This window comes from Fistularia commersonii, chromosome 7 (genome assembly GCF_037954325.1).
Source record: "Fistularia commersonii isolate RoL2024-O1a breed Wild chromosome 7, RoL_Fcom_v1.0, whole genome shotgun sequence".
Classification (NCBI taxonomy): Eukaryota; Metazoa; Chordata; class Actinopteri; order Syngnathiformes; family Fistulariidae; genus Fistularia; species Fistularia commersonii.
The window spans coordinates 10,004,284-10,020,363 of NC_141290.1; the positions used below are offsets into that span (position 1 = coordinate 10,004,284).

At 45.8% G+C, this 16,080-nt stretch overlaps 1 protein-coding gene across 1 annotated transcript in view; it reads right to left on the minus strand.

Annotated features, from left to right (window-relative positions):
- ppp1r16b (protein phosphatase 1, regulatory subunit 16B) overlaps nt 1–16,080 on the minus strand; it is a 55,081-nt gene that overhangs the window by 16,938 nt on the left and 22,063 nt on the right. The window contains exon 3 of the mRNA XM_086149735.1: nt 1,021–1,091. Within this exon, the coding sequence (XP_086005861.1) occupies nt 1,021–1,091 (71 nt within the window). The remainder of the gene's footprint in view (nt 1–1,020; nt 1,092–16,080) is intronic.

Genomic DNA, 16,080 nt, shown 5'->3' on the forward strand with positions numbered 1-16,080 from the left:
CATGTGATGATCCATAATTTAAGGAGACAAAAACGAGGCGTTTGAAGGAAATTAGAATTTATCTCCTCACTTAGATGGAAGCTTTGATCGCGACACCAGTAATGGCTGTCATTAGGAAGTAGAAATGGGCCTCTATCAGTTCTTCATCAAAATGGATTGATTCTGAACTAATTTTAGAAATTCATTCATTCATTCATTATCTAAGGCGCTTATCCATGTCACAGAGGAGTGTCACCAAGGGCTGGAGTTGAACAGAGGTCCATATATAGACCATTGACCCTCTCATTCACACTTCATAGGGAGACCAATAATGATTCAGTCTCTCATTCACACGTCTGGACAATGTAGGGTCTCCAATGAACCTCTTGCATGTGTTTGGACATGACTGAGAACCCGGAGTCCCTGACTGAGTCCCTGTGGGAATCCAACCTTGTTGTGAGGAGGAAGTGCTAACCACTATGAGAAGTTACTGCCTTTTTTTTTTACCGCAAAAGTCCAACCGCCCCCGCTGCACGAGGCTCCTGACCTCTTTCCCTTCAAACTAATCACGGCATTATTATATTTTCACGAGGATTGGCTGCGAGGCCAGGCTTTGCTAAGTTTAGCTTAGCTCATGAGTTTGTTAGCTCAAGAGCTCATTTAAATCCTGGTACTCCAACCGCTCAGTACGTGTTCTCCTCGAGGATGTCCTCTTGGCCTTTAGGAAGCAGTATTTTTCATCATCTGGCATTTGAGTGCGACAATGAGGTAATTTGTCAAACAACAATACTATTATTATGATTATACTCTGGAATCCTCAGCCACCAGGAACTCAGACCCTTCACCAAACTTCATATCACTACTCAAAACCTATTTAATTTAATCAAATAAAATTGACAACCATCTGAGCACCCTAAGAAGCTCAGCTCAGATAGTGGATGTATTATTACTATTATTGTTATCATTATGATTATGCTTCAGTTTGGGAGAAAAGGCTCTGATACATTGGAACCCCGGGTCGTTGCAGCTGGCGAGTCTCACCTGGTGCAGCGCAGTGAGGCCGTCTTCGTTGCAGAGGTCCGGGCTCACGTTATTCCTCAGCAGGTAGCGAACTGCGGAAAGGGGAGGAGGAGGAGAAAGAGTAGGCACGTTAATGAAGGTGGAAGTTGGGGAAAAATTTCCATTATAATGCTGGGGATTTTCAAAAGCGTGTTTGGCAAAATCGACGCACTTTAATTTGCACCGGAGAACCACGAGTTCTAGATGAGTCTGACGCCCAGAGCGCATTAGCGTGACGGACAACGCTGATGAGACAATGCTAGTTGAAGGGAATTTTAAATCTAAGAAACTTCCAGATGGGAGTGGAAACATTCGGCTGTTCTTTGATTTTCTTGTTAAGGCTGAACATGGCGGTGTGTGCAGGTCGGTAATGTTAGCTTTCTATGAGCATGTTGGTCATTGATATTATCTTTGTACAAGTGCGCGAGTCGTAATGTTAGCTTTGCAAGAGCAAGCAGATTGATAACATTAGATTTGTATGGTTACTCAGGTGAACAATGTTAGCTTTATAGCTTTGTATGAGTGCGCAGGTCAGTAAAGTTAGCTTTGTGCGAGCGCAAAGTCAGCAGAATTAGCTTTGTACGTGCACGCAGGTCAGTGAAGTTAGCTTTGTACGAGGGTGGAGGTCGTTTATATTAGCTCTGTACTAGCATGCAGGTCAGTAAAGTTAGCTTTGTACCAGCACAAAGTCAGCAAAATTAGCTTCATACGAGCCTGAAGGTCGATAATGTCAGTCTTATATGAATCATGCAGGCCAGTAATGCTAGCTTTGTTCGAGTACATAGGTTGGTAATGTTAGCTTTGTGTGAGCATAAAGGTCAATAATATTGCCTTTGTACGAGCACACAGGTTGTAATGTTAGCTTAGTACTAGCACGGAGGTTGGTAATGTTAGCTTTGTATGAAGTGGTTAGGTCATAACGTTAGCTTTGTACAACCTCACAGATTGGTAATGTAAGCTTTGTAAAAGCATGCAGGACAGTAAAGTTAGCTGCACGCAGGTCAGTAAAGTTAGCTTTGTACAAGCATGCGGCTCATTAACGTTAGCTTTCTACGAGTGCACAGCTTGTAATGTTAGCTTTGTATGAAGTGGGTAGGTCATAATGTTAGCTTTGGAGGAACACGCAGGTTGGTAACGTTAGCTTTGCTGTAGAAGACAACAGAATTGCTAATATGAGCAGATAGAATGTTGCCAGTTAAGAGTGAAAACATGTCCGGGTTCAAATCCAGAACAAACTCTACATGTTCACATCAAATAAGCCGACCAATCGGCTGTCAAGATGTAGAGCACTTTTTTTGATTGAGTCCACCCCCTACTTTTAATATCTCTGTCCGCCTTCCGGTGCATCTCGACTTAACCATTTTGCTATCCAGCGATAAAAGCAATCAATCCCCATCCCATTTAATCGCACGTCGGTCAATCGGCCATCACACAGCAACACCCATCTCTCAAATTAGTAGCCATCGAAAATAATATCCACAAATGACCTTAGGAATATGGACGGAGTGTAAAGAAGGGTAAAGGGTGGGAGTGCTGTGATGACGGGTGGGATTATGGTGTTTGTCTGGCTCACAGTCTGAACGGATAAAACCTCCGACCGATTCACAAAATATTGTCCAACCCCTCATTTGCCTTGGACAATAGAAAAATAAAATCTGTAAACCTGCTGGCCTGGACAGGAAGTGGCTCCGGCACAGTGTGTCACAGATGTACCTTGAGTGTCAGGAGCGTCGCCATACATCTTTAACCCACTGCGACGTCAATGCAGGTCGATGAAAAGTGTGTGTGTGTGTGTGTGTGTGTGTGTGTGTGTGTGTGTGTGTGTGTGTGTGTGTGTGTGTGTGTGTGTGTGTGTGGTCTGTCTTTACTCAAGAGCGGCTATTAAACACAGCCCGTTTTGATGTGACGTCTAGACATTCGAGTGGAACTGGATTCATCTGGTTTCCTCTGGAGCCTTTCACATCTTCCAAAATCAAACAAATACTCCGACGCCATAACATCTGTTCTGTCGTGGCTCTCGCTGACCACCCGGAGGAAGTCGGGAAACCAAAACAATGTCTAAACCCTCTCAAGACGGGACCCTCCTGCCGTGTCCATTACGGATGTTGTCTATTGCGTTAGCGAGAAGCTCACCTATTAAAACCCTCGCCTCTGGATGAATCCCATCTGCTCCTCCGGCATCCAGAGGACCCAGATGAGGATGCATCTGTTCAGTACACCTCCAAGAGAAGACCCAGAACACGCTGGAGGGGACTATGTCTGCTCGGATGGCCCGGGAAAGCCTTGAGATTCCCTCGGAAGACCTGGACCAAGTGGCCTGGAAGAGGGAACTCTTGGCCACCGTTTTTGACCTGCTACCCCAGGGTAAGAAGGCAGAAGATGGATGGATGGAGGGATAAGAATTCTGTCTGGGCTCTTGTTGGGAGAAGGTTGCCAATAATCGCATTTTTTCTGCCTCGGAAGCTTAAGAATCCCAAAATGTGAAGGTGAAACATGGGTGACAACGCAGGCTCCCGTGGGTCCTCCAGAGCAGAGGGTTGCAGTTACCCACCTCACCACTAAGTGTCACTAGACCCTTCAAAAGGGTACTACAGTACTCTAAACTTCTTTGGTCCTTTAACACCAACACATGTGAGCGAAAGTATGATTGTAAATCACTCACAGTCCACCACGCCAACGGTATGGCTCACCCCCCCCCCCCCACACACACACACACATAAACACACAAACCCGAGGAGGAATTTAAATTGAGCTGCAGCCGGCCACGTGAAACCAGAAGTCTGATTCCCATCTGTCTGTAGCAACACCCTGCACATTTGGGAAAAAAAAAAAAAAAAAAAACAGCAGTTCATCTTATGAAAGTATCACCATGGCGACTATCCGCCGTCCTGCGAACACACAGATACACCCTCCCTGCTTTTTCCTGGGTGGGTCCGGTGAATTCCAATGGAGGGAGCGGGACAAAGATGCTTCCCAAAAGATAAAACATACATCAACAAACAACAGCAGGGGAAGCCGAACACGCCCTTCCTTCCTGTTATCTTACCCAACACTGAGCGGGCCGAGCACCGGCATCCAAACGTTGTTGATGCTAATGTCCCAGGGGGTTGCAGGGAGGTTACTTGAAAAGAGAACTTCTGGGTCCGATGTGCAAGAATACCACTTTTAATCATCTGAAGACGACATGTGTCTGGCAAGTCAGCGTAAAGCGGGAAAAGTGTGGAGTTGTCACTGGTTGCTTTATTTGCATTTCTTGGATTGTAATCGGGCAGCAAGGCGGTTAGCGCTAACAGGAAGGTCCCTGGTTGGATTGCAGCAGGTGGCTTTTAAAGTTAATTTGCCACTTTTCTAAGTGCACGAGTTCAAGATGACACCAACGGTCAGAACGCATTAGCATGACGGACGAGGCCGATGAGACGACGCTGGCTGAAGGGAAATTTAAATCTAAGAGACTTCTAGGTGGGAGTAGAAACGATCGTCTGTTCTTTGCATTTTCTTGTGAAGAAGATAACGTATCACAGTAGCACCTCCACCCTCTATTAGTATCTTAACGCTAAAGTGGACGACTGCGCAGATTGATTATGTTACATTTCTATGAGCAGCCAGGTCAGTAATGTTACATTTCTACGAGGGCGCGAGTCACCAATGGTAGCTTCATATGAGCGTCCAGGTCATAAATATTAGCCTTGAACAAGACTCAAGGTTGTTAATGTCAGCTTGTGCGCACATGCAGTTGAGCAATGATGGCTTTGTACGAGCGCACAGGTTGGTAATATTAGCAAAGACAGCTGGTACAACCCTAAGAGCAGAGTAAGCAATTTAGCTAATGAATGAATGGATGAATATATATATATATATGTATGATCACAAAATTTTACATTCGAATCCACCCATTGATCATCCACTGACAGTGGATAGCTGCAGCCAATCCCTGTAGACAAAGGGCGGGGAGCAGGTTTAACCCTTGTCAATCACACACCAGAATTCACTCAATCACAACGACGAGTCCTTGTTGAACTCGCTAATGCATTGCAAACCTTCGCTAAACACACTTTCTGCACAATAAACCAAGTGTTTAGCTAAACACATGCAATTACGGCGACACGCTGTCCCTCGGGTAGGAATTAAAAAGGCTGGTGGCACAACCGTTCGCATCGTTATCTACGATTGACCATGACCAGGCTCAAAAAACACACAGCGGCACAAGGTGACTTGAATTGTAGTGAGTGAGTGTGTGTGTGGAGAGTGGTGGGTATAAACACACAGCTCTTCTCTATTTGCAGGGCTTCAGCCGTCATCACTCAGGCTGTTTACAGGCGGCTCTAACGGATCAAACCACGAGCGCCGGGCCTGTCATAAAAAGGAAAACATTTGCATTTCTGTAATAAAACAGCCGGGGATTGTCGGGAGGTCGTTCTGGGGCTCCTAGTTTGTTTTTTTCCCTGGGTGACAAAATATTAATGAATTCAATACGTTGTGAAACAACAAAAGCGCAGAAAACCTGAGGAAGCTAAAAAAAAAAACCTTTCAGAGAGGAATGTTGAGCGCCATTAGCAACCAGCGCTAGTTAGAATCCACCCCTCTCTTTCCTGGAGTTTAGAGGCCACGATAACGGATGAACGCTAATCGCTATCTCGGTCAGCTGACCGGTCTGCAGCGACTACGTTTAACAACTGAATACTCCTAAGCTGCAATCGGCAACAAAATAAACATTTCTTGGTCAGGTCACACACAGGATGCTCTCAAATGTCTGACTTTATATTTGTTTTTAGCATTAGCCTCGCTACATGTGCTGTCAATTCAGTAGAAATGTGGGAAAAAGTGAGATGTCTCTCTCTAAGCTACTTCAATCAGCTACGGTGTGATGTTGATTAGCGTGGCTTAACTATGCCGTCGCTAACAACCCGGTGACTAAACTAGCTATCGACTAGTCTTTGCAGCCCAGCTTCCTTTCCAGAGAAACTCCATTGAACAAGTGCCGATTTATGATTTAATGGTATCCATCGCACCGTTAGCACAAGCAAGCAAATCCTTCTAAAAACATTATCTGAAAAGAACAGCGCTGAAGTAGCACCGAGTAGCAGTCGGGACCCAAACATGCTGAGAAACTAGCAGGAAAATCAGCAAAACGCGGCGTTAACTGATCGGATACAGTCTCGATCAATTTCCGCTGTTGGGAGGATTTTTCCACGACCCGATCGTAATCGGCGCGGGCCCTCAAAGAGCCACTTCGCCCTCGACACAGCCAAACCCTGAGCCTAGAAAAACCGTGCCGGAGGGCTGTCAGGAAATGAAGCCGCCGCGTCCCAAACGCTTTTCCTCCAAGGTGGCTCGGTCGCTGCCTCGCCGGATGCAAAGAATCTGGGTCACTTGGCACATCCATAAGCGGCGACGAAATGACATTGGTTTTAGTAGGACGTTCGGGGAGAGGCCGGCTGATATAATTAGCGTTCTACCGCGTGTAATAATTACCCTCTGTATGATGAGCTATTAATGGATTTTTAACCACTTGTTAAACGTTTTTAACGGCGTTGTGACAGCGGCGGCGACAGAAATCAAACACAGGTTCGAGGAGTTCGCACACCCGTACCGTCTGCCATCGACTGAAAATGCTGGAATTACTCGTCAGCTCATCCATGATAAATTGAAGCCATTAATTCATTCTTTCATTATTTATCCAGCTTATCCTGCACTGGGGGTCCAGGGTGTCTATCACATCAACTTGTAACCGTTGCCAGTCGGTCAATTGGCCACATATATACGACCATTCATCCTTTCATTTATATAGTAACATAAAACCACTCAGCCTCTCAATCACAGGTGGAGACAATTTAGAGTTTCCAATGACCCTCCAGCTGATACGAGAAGAACATGGAGACAGAATACCTTCATAAAGGACACTCCAATCGAAGGTATACTGAAATACTTGAGGTGATGCTTTGGTTGTGGTCTGGATAATACAGCCAGTCTCTATAAGACCAACACTGATTGGGTTTATTTGAAGAAAAGGCATTAAAATTAAGGACTTCGCAGAAGGGGAAATGATTGGCCTGGAGCAACTTTAGGATGACTGTTGATGACGAATACGACGTGGAGCCAAAAAAAAACATGGCTCAATGCATTTCAACTCCCCGCCGCCGGCCAACATCACAGTGCAAAGGCTTTGGGAGGGGGTTGGGAATTATTTTATCAAACCTAAATCTAGCATCTAATCCGTAACATGACCTCCAGCTCTTTTAAATCCCACAGCAAATGTATTTAGTGACAGTAGTGAGGCATTTCCCCCCCGCCCCCTGAAAAAGAAAAGTCTCAGCCCATTACAGTTGGCCTCCTCTCCACAGATATCAGCTTCGGAAAAGCCTGGCGGGTCCAAATGAGCGTGGAGTTCCAATGCTGACCTGCAAGTTTTGAGGCTATTCTAATACGAGCAAGAAGCTAGTCCGGGTGGGTGGAGGGGGCTGCCCAGGGGGGGTAATACAATTAAACGTGCTGCACTTTCAGGACATTATCACTCTTTGTGTTTTTAATGAGGCACCTGTTTGGTTTGTTCAGGGCCTAATCCCTGCCGGATAATCCAGAATCCTATTGCAGGGGTTTATATGTGCATGGCTGTTCATTTACCACCTGACGGAGGCCGGGGGTGGAGTGTGTCCCTGCAGGGTGCTGAACAGTTAGGGCGATTGATCGCTCAACGAGAACTCCTAGATGAAGTCCAGGATATCGTCAAACTGGGCTTATTCTAGCTGGCACGCTAGCAGCTGGTGCTAGCAGCCGGCTTCTGCTCAGTGCATCATCACCTAAGACAGTTAGAGACAAGTGAACGCACCAGACTTCTGGGAATAGCGGAGAGGTAAACAAATCAAGAAGGGGTCGCTACGACCTCGCCGTCCTAACAGCGTTGCGCCAAGCATGATGTCGAAAAACAACATCCATGCAAAATCTAACTGCATTTGACAGACGTCTCCGAGCCGCTGGGCAGGGTCGTCCAACGGCCGGATTCAATCACCTGATGCCAAGGCGTGCGGCAGCAGCAGTGATGAATCTGAGCAGCTCGGGCCTACGGGCCACCCTGACCTCTCCGTCTGCCTGCGTTACTATGGAAATAGGCGTTAACTGGAGGTGGAGGGGGGTGGCTCTCCTCGGGGAGGCTTCCGAGTCCTCGTTGGGGCTTCTCGCTTTGTCGGGGGCACGTTTTTCCACTAAAGAGCGCATCATGACAGTGGTACTAAAGAACATAACGGGGCACATGGCGCGACCTTCCTAAAGCGAGGCACTAAATAAATCAGATGTTCTCACGTGCAGTGGACTTATTGTTCTGTCCCTGAATAAGCAAAGATGATACTAATTCCATGGCCCATTACGTCCCCAGCTGACGGCGCCGGCCCCTGACGTCCTATCGGATTTATCCCCCGGCATGATAACCAAACCGGCTCGAGCCACTTGTACTTTTGTTATTATCGCTCTTTTTATTCCAGGGGGGATTAATCCCCCAAATGTTACATGCCCGGAATGAGTCGGTTCCCGTTGCCAGAGCACGTGAGCGTGGAAGGGAGGGGAGGAAGAGGCGGCGGCAGTGCCAGAGTGTGCCGGGCAGCACCGCGACACCTCCGGGGGGGCTCAGAGCAGCTGAGGCAGTCGAGTAAACTCCAGCCTTACCGTTCCTCTGGTCTTACGCTCAACGTTATATCCTCATGAGGGCAGCGCCTTCTGTCCGTCCTCCCGGTTGACTTCCTGTGTAATTCTTAATGTTTTTGGGGAGGTCACGGGCGCATAGGCAAACTCGAGTCTTGGGGGCAGTGTTGCGCGGCATGCTCAAGCACAACCGGCGAGAAGAACGGAATAAAACAATGTCATTTACCACGAGATAATGTTTATTACTATCTGAGCGAGAGCAGTGACACTTGAGAACAATTCAATTGACATGATTTTCGGTACTTGGGGACCCGGAAGGTGCGAAGCCCCCTTACTCTTCTCACTTTACATTCTACCCCTCATTAGGTCCTGGAGTTTTTCAATATCAAGGCTCAAATATACGCAATGTAAAATATAAAACATGAATACTGTTTGTCCTCCCTGTTCATTTCTTGCTTAATCCTGCATGTTTTTGGTGATATTGCGAATGAGTAGCCTAATGGAGCAGATGACCTACAATTCTTGAGGCCGGTGTTGCGTGGTATGCTCATGTGCGACCCGCAAAAGGAACTGAGAAGAAGAAGACGACATGTATAACCAGGGAGAAGACGTCTCCAACCACATGCTGTCCATGTATTTAATGGCCGCATTGTGCCGCCATCAACTGCGCCCCCTCTTTCTTTGTATGTACATTGTCACCACAGGTGCCATCTTTGTTGATGCCTTAAATGAATATATTCAATGGACAAATATATATCCACAATGAAGCGGATACATCACTTTACAAAGCATGAGAAGCAAGAGGGAGGGTGACATTTTAAACAGACATTAAGTGTTTATGTACTTAGCATTAGCATAAATTAGCCTCAAGCGTTGCTTAACGAATTATTCAGTCTTTTCCAATTCCTGTCGACAAACATCCGCCGTTTTTCGCTCCTGCCTCTGACTTGTGATGCACAACAGAATCAATGGTAAGCAATGGATAGCCAAAAGGGCTACCCGGTAACGTCGGTGGCAGCAGCGGATCTACGTCTACCTTTGGGGACGAAGGCTTAGAGGAAACTTGAATCTAACATGATGGTGAGGTTTGATAACTGTGACACTGAAGCGAAAGAATGAAACAGTGTGCGTGTTAACAGCCCATTCCTGAGCAGGAGTCCCTGAATCCCTCATCAGATCCCTATCAGATCCCCACGCGTCGCTTTTGAAAAGGACCGGCGAAGAATGGATAAGGAGCTGCGGACAGCTCTGATCATCCGATCAATCCGGATCAAAGCCTGCCAGATCCGAGAGAAAGATCTGTTTGAAATTTACTTCTTCTACATTAGCTTTGGAATCTGCACAAACACAGTGGACTTGGTGGAGCGAAGAGCAGGATGCTTAATTACTTTTTTTTTTTTTTGTTAAATACACTGACCTGCGATTAATCACAACCTTTCATGCGTGCAGCTCAGTAATGTGCATTTCCTTGCTCTTATGACTCCAAATGTATATTTAAATGAAAGCTTCTTTAAAGCACAATTGCAGAGATCAAGAGGATGAAAACATTTTAAATGTCACAACGTACATCACAACAGAGGAACAGTTTCCTCTGTTCTTATACATAAATGTATAAGTGTATAAAAATATATATGTATGTATATGTATTCTGTCCAGCAAAAAGGAAAACTCACTTTGTGCTAATAACAGATTAAATGCGTCCACCACAACTAGCCTCAGCTTAGTAATATTTTTAGCAGTAGCTAGCTACTGTTAGCATTCAATCATTCATTACCAATACTGCTTCCATCCATTCACTCCGTCAATCATGTCACACACGAGTCCCTCGCCGTATAATTTATATCGTGGATTTGTCTCCATGCCACAGGTTTTTGCAGTATAAATGCATTTTTATATATTTATTATTTCAATTATTTTTATGGTAAAATAAGTATTTTCTAGGGGAGCGACCAACCAGAGCATGGCGCTCTTTCTCCCGGGCTCTGATTGGCTCAGCGTCATTCCCTGCAGCCTTGTCTGTTTTACTGTGCTGTGTTTTGGTAGTGTGAATTATCCATGAACGTTTTTTGTATTTAAACTCCTCCGATGATGCCCATACATTCCGCACTCTCTCAGTTTTCTGGCACTGAATCTAAGATGCTGTTGTAGAAAAAGTGCAAAATCTCAACATCACTGCTGAAGGCATCAATGAATCTTCAGTCCGGGATATAAAGAAGGACGAAGGTTAATGAGATTGTGGGGAGGTTCATGAACCCCTCCCATACCCTCTGCATGCTACTGAGGGGGCTCTAAGCAGCTGCTTCAGCCAATGACCGTTGCATCCTTCCTGCAAGAGGGAACACTACAGAAGGTCCAACATTCCCTTGACTGTCCAATACAACAAGCACGCAAACTCTTCTGCATGTAGCAAAGTGACAATTTTTTTTTTTTTTGCACAACTTCCACCTCTACTTACCATTATCATCAGTGCACTTTTTATATTTATATTATATCAATACATCTTCCAGGAACCCTTTGTCATTATCATTTCTTTTTTACTACCCCCACCCCTTCCTTAGCACCCGCTACTTCTGTTTCTCTTGCATACGTTTTCCTATTTTTTTTTTTGTTTATATCGCACATTCTTGTACATGTGTAGCTACATCCTCACTTGCCTATTTTTTTTTCTATTTTCTGTAATGCTGCTGTGACAATTGAATTTCTCTGTCGTGGGATCAATAAAGTCTATCTTATAAATAATAAGATTAAAAAAATGGTTGCAACTTCATGGATTTTTCGTTTATCGCAGCTGCTTCTGGAATGAGATCCTCGCCACAGGCAGGCAGTTCGTCCTCTCTCCATGCCGCCCAAATGTGCAGTTCAGACGCCGCTATATGCGCGGCGGCATAGAAGCCCCGGCTGAGGTCTCGGAAGATGAGGCCCTGCCGCTATAATAAGAAAACAAAAGCTCCTCCAAGAGCTCATTTGCACACAAATAACCATGAGAGAGAGAAAAAAAAGAAAAAGAAAAAACCACACGTGAATTCCTCATCCAAGAAACCTCTTCCTTTAGCTGCTGGCGTGCTATGCTACCCTGAAATCTGCAGTTACCCCCCACCTTGTGTATTTGCACGGTGATGACATGGTGGACAAAAAGGCGGTGAACCAGAGGCAGAAGCCACACGGACGAAAATGGAACACGGATTTTCAGGCGGAGCTTTTTTTTTTCCTTTTAATCCTCTTTCAAGTTATGATTTTCTGCGGCGTGAAAGTGGTAATTAGTCCGCTGGGTGACTGGGCGAATAAACAGAGGCGGGTGAGCACCCCACCCTCCAGCACATCTGGTGACAGGCCAGAGAACGCCTCGGGATTTGAGATGATACGATTAAAAACTCCTCTCACTGCTGGAGGAAGTTGGGGGGGACCGAGGAAAGAATTGTGAATAAATATCCACCAATGCTTTAGTCTACGTGTAGACAACGACAACGCTTCAACACATTCGAGAAGAACCACACTGGCTCTGGATAAACGGTGTCTGAGACACGGCGTGCAAGGACAAAACATGGCCGCAGTTCAAGATATACACCTGGCAGCGACCGGCCTGTTTTTGAGACCCCAAAGAAAGTTTAAAGTTTCGGTTTAAATTATGGTAAATTACAGCATCATCAGCATAACAGCGAATCTTGGCATTGGAAATATTGTCCACTTTTGGACGGAAAAATTCTGTCCAGCTTGAATTTTGCTTCAAGAACTACCCTCTTCCAAACTTAGTTTTGCATTTCCACAGTGGGGAAATGCAATGTGCACCTTCAACGCAGCACTCAAACCCAAAACCATTGCGAAGAAGACGACACGGACAACATGGAGGTGGAAGCTGGCACAGCGTTCATGGAATAGTAACCCCGGACTATCAGATGGGTTGAAGTGTCTTTATCTTCTCCCTGCACTGCTTCACCTGCCGTTAGCCTGCCACTCTTGTTGACGTTGTCCATTTTGTCACAATAAAAATAGCCAACTGTTGACCGCAGTTGTTTTTAAGCTACCCTCTAGAAGTATTTACCAACAATTACATACATCATGTGACTTCCTTTAGAACTGTGAAAAGACACCTTGGAGTAAAGGTGAAATGGTTCAAGGAACTAAGGTCCAAGCTCCTCGTTCTAAAATTGTCCAAAAGTACCTCCAGTGAGAAAGCAACTATAGCTATGTATTAGAAGGAAAGAAACTTTCTTTAAATGTTGTTTAACAACACCGTGGTATGAGTCCGTTTTGGCACATCACAATGTGATGCTTCATTGCGCTAAGCTAACTAGCATGGGCTAGACATCAAGCTCCTACATGCATACAGTGGAAAAAGGACGTCTGCACCGTCGCAGCGCTTTTCTTCCAGTTGAAGGTTTCATTTTAAATTAAATCTCTCTTTTCCTTTCATTTTTTTTTATTTCACTCGCTGCGTTCACTCCCTGCGTTCCCCAGCTCCGGGATCGACCGACCTCCATCCGCAGCCGAGTTGTTTGACAACTTTATCAGATAACGTCGCAGGAAATGTCAAATGGGTTTAAAACGTGCGTGAATCCGTGTGCGTGTTATTTGTCCTTTCAGTCCTCGCTGCTGCTCTGCCGGATAGCAAGCCTTCCAGAGAAGGAGAGGACCTATCGGTCTCAGATGCCACGGCGCTTCGCAGTAATTTCACAACCGTCGACCTTCATTGCCCTGCGAGGGCAGGGAGTTGGCGACAGTGGGGGGTGAGGGGGAGGGCGGCGTTGGCGGCGGCGCGCCGAGAAGCAGCCCGTCAGACTCAAGATGCTATCCGCTTTCTCTAATTTCCCTGCTTCCTTCCACGATCGTGCTAACGCCTGTTCCTCTCGCCGCAGACACACATTTATTTATCCTCATGCAAAACTCAAATATTCACGCGAGCACTTCCGCCTCCACCCAGAGCAGACAGACACATCCGCTCGTACGCATACGCACACACGTGCACCTACACACGCGCACACACACACACACACACACACAGCAACGTCGGCATGGGTAAACACCGCGTGCTATTTGGAATCGGCCTGTCTGCGCCTTCTCCTCGGCCGGTCCGTTCCCACAGTTTCCACAGAGGAAGTTATAATGATGGGCTGCCAGAGGGGACGATCCACACACACACACACACACACACACATGCACGTGCACACACTCATACACACTTGACTTGCGTGGTTTCACTAACAATTACCTCTCAAAAATACAATATATGCATGCTATGCCTCCCAGGACATAGCCTGTCCCACACGGCAGGAAGGCCAGTATATTTCCTGCTGTCCAAACCTTACTGCAGTACAGTGTGTGTGTGTGTGCATGTGTGGACAAGGAAAACGCCATGCATCCGAGGCGAATCAAATTATTATTTTGACAATTCGGACCCAGAAGGAAAAGTCAAGCGCCGCCCTGAGCTTGAACCGGGAACCCAGAAGCACGCATGCTAATTCGAGGAACCTAGAAGCATAGCACAGACGCGCTAATGTCCCAGGCCCACCGGTTCCACGGCGCGATCGGACCCCCTCCGCGACGGTCCTCCCAGACAGCTCCAATTATCCAGAGGCTGCACGACGTGATCACTATCTCTGACAACGTCCTGTTGTCTTTTATCCAGGATTCTTCTTTTCTAGCAGGAAGCGCTTTCCTCTGTCACGCATCCCCATTTCTGTGGCTGATAACAAAAAAAAAAACTGCACTGCACACACACATTTCTCTATGTCTCTATATGACAAATGGGAGAGTGTGTGAACGAGTAAGTGAGCGGTTGAATTACTCTTTATGACATCTGAATGAGAGGGTGAATGACTGTATGTCTTTTTATAATATGTGAAGGAGTGAGTGAATGGTTGTATGTCTCGGTATGACGTGAGTGAATGACTGAGTTGTTGAATGTGTCCATATGACATGTGAATGAGAGGGTGAATGATTGTATTTCTCTATATAATGTGAATGAGTGAATGACTGACTGAGTGAATGGTTGAACGTCTCTAGCTGACATGTGAATGTCTAACCTCGGGCCTGGTTGTATCGCCCCGACCCCAATATGGGGGAAAATAGATGCTACCAGGTCAGAGTTGTTAATCTCTGAAACCTCTACAGCTATCAGAAGGCGAGGAATTCAAATTTGAAACCTGGAGAGTGAATACTTGTGTGACCGTATGAATGACTTGTGAATGAAAGTATGTCTTTAAATATCCTTTACGGTTGGCGTGACGCCTTTAGGTCGTCTGTTATCGCAGGGGAGAACCCTGCAGGCTCTTTTGTTTTGGAAGCTAACGCTAGCCCGCGCTAGTGAGAATGCAAACTGCTAAATTAGTCCGAGCAGCCTCTGCCTGGATGTACACATACGCATATTTGGGAAATACTTGCAGTACTACATTACTGGCAGCATTTGAGTAAACGGTCCTCCGAAGCTCGGGGGCACAAGCGTCAATAGAATCCGTCCGGTTCAAAGTCCCAGAACTTAAACCGGCTTTCAGGGAATTACCCTCGTCACAGCAAGCAGCGCGCCACAAGTGTGCTAATGCCCTTCATGCTTTTTTTTTTTTTTGGTTATAAACCTCCCAGAGAACAATACCTTTGTTTAAGCAAAAGCGAGGCGAGTGCAAAACGCGTGGCCAGCATCGTGCACCGCCGTGCATTTAAAGAAGCCTGCTGCTCTTTATTTGCATTTTCTTTCTATGTTAAAACAGGGGCTGACAGTCCCCTGGTTGAATTCCCAGAGGAGCTTTGTGTGTGGGGCTCCTCCAGGTTCTCCAGGTTCCCTCCAGCAGTTCAAACACCTGCAGGAGCTTCATGAGAGACCCTTCAGACATCTGAATGAATGGGATTGAATGGTTGTTTGTCTACTGACAAGTGAAGGCAGAGTAGTTGCATGTCTCTAAATGATGCTTTTATTTCCTGCAGTATACCTCAGTAAATATGTACACAGATGCTTTTAGATAATATTTTTTCATACCCTCAGATTTTAATCTATTATAACATATTTATCTATTTAATTATTTATTACAAATTTTATTTTTTTAATTGAATTTCATTTTATTTAATTTTATTAATTTAACTTTTTCTATTTTAGCGTGTCATTGTCTGTTCTCATTCAAGTACATCTCAGCTCATCTCATGATGTGTCAATGGAGTCCCAAGTTGAGGCGAAGTTCATTTAAGACGTCATATCCAAAAAAAATAAGCAGCTAGCGGGGCTGCATCTGCACCGCTGCACAAAATAATTCACAGAGCTGTGTGTGTGTGTGTGTGTGTGTGTGTGTGTGTTGGTGTATGGTTGTGGGTGTCCGTTGAGATTTTAATTAAAAGACTTCGGGTTGCTTCGCAGTGTGACAACCCCATTATTTCCTTACGATAAAACACCGCTCCGGCAGAACGGATCCAGTGTGAAGTTCCGGC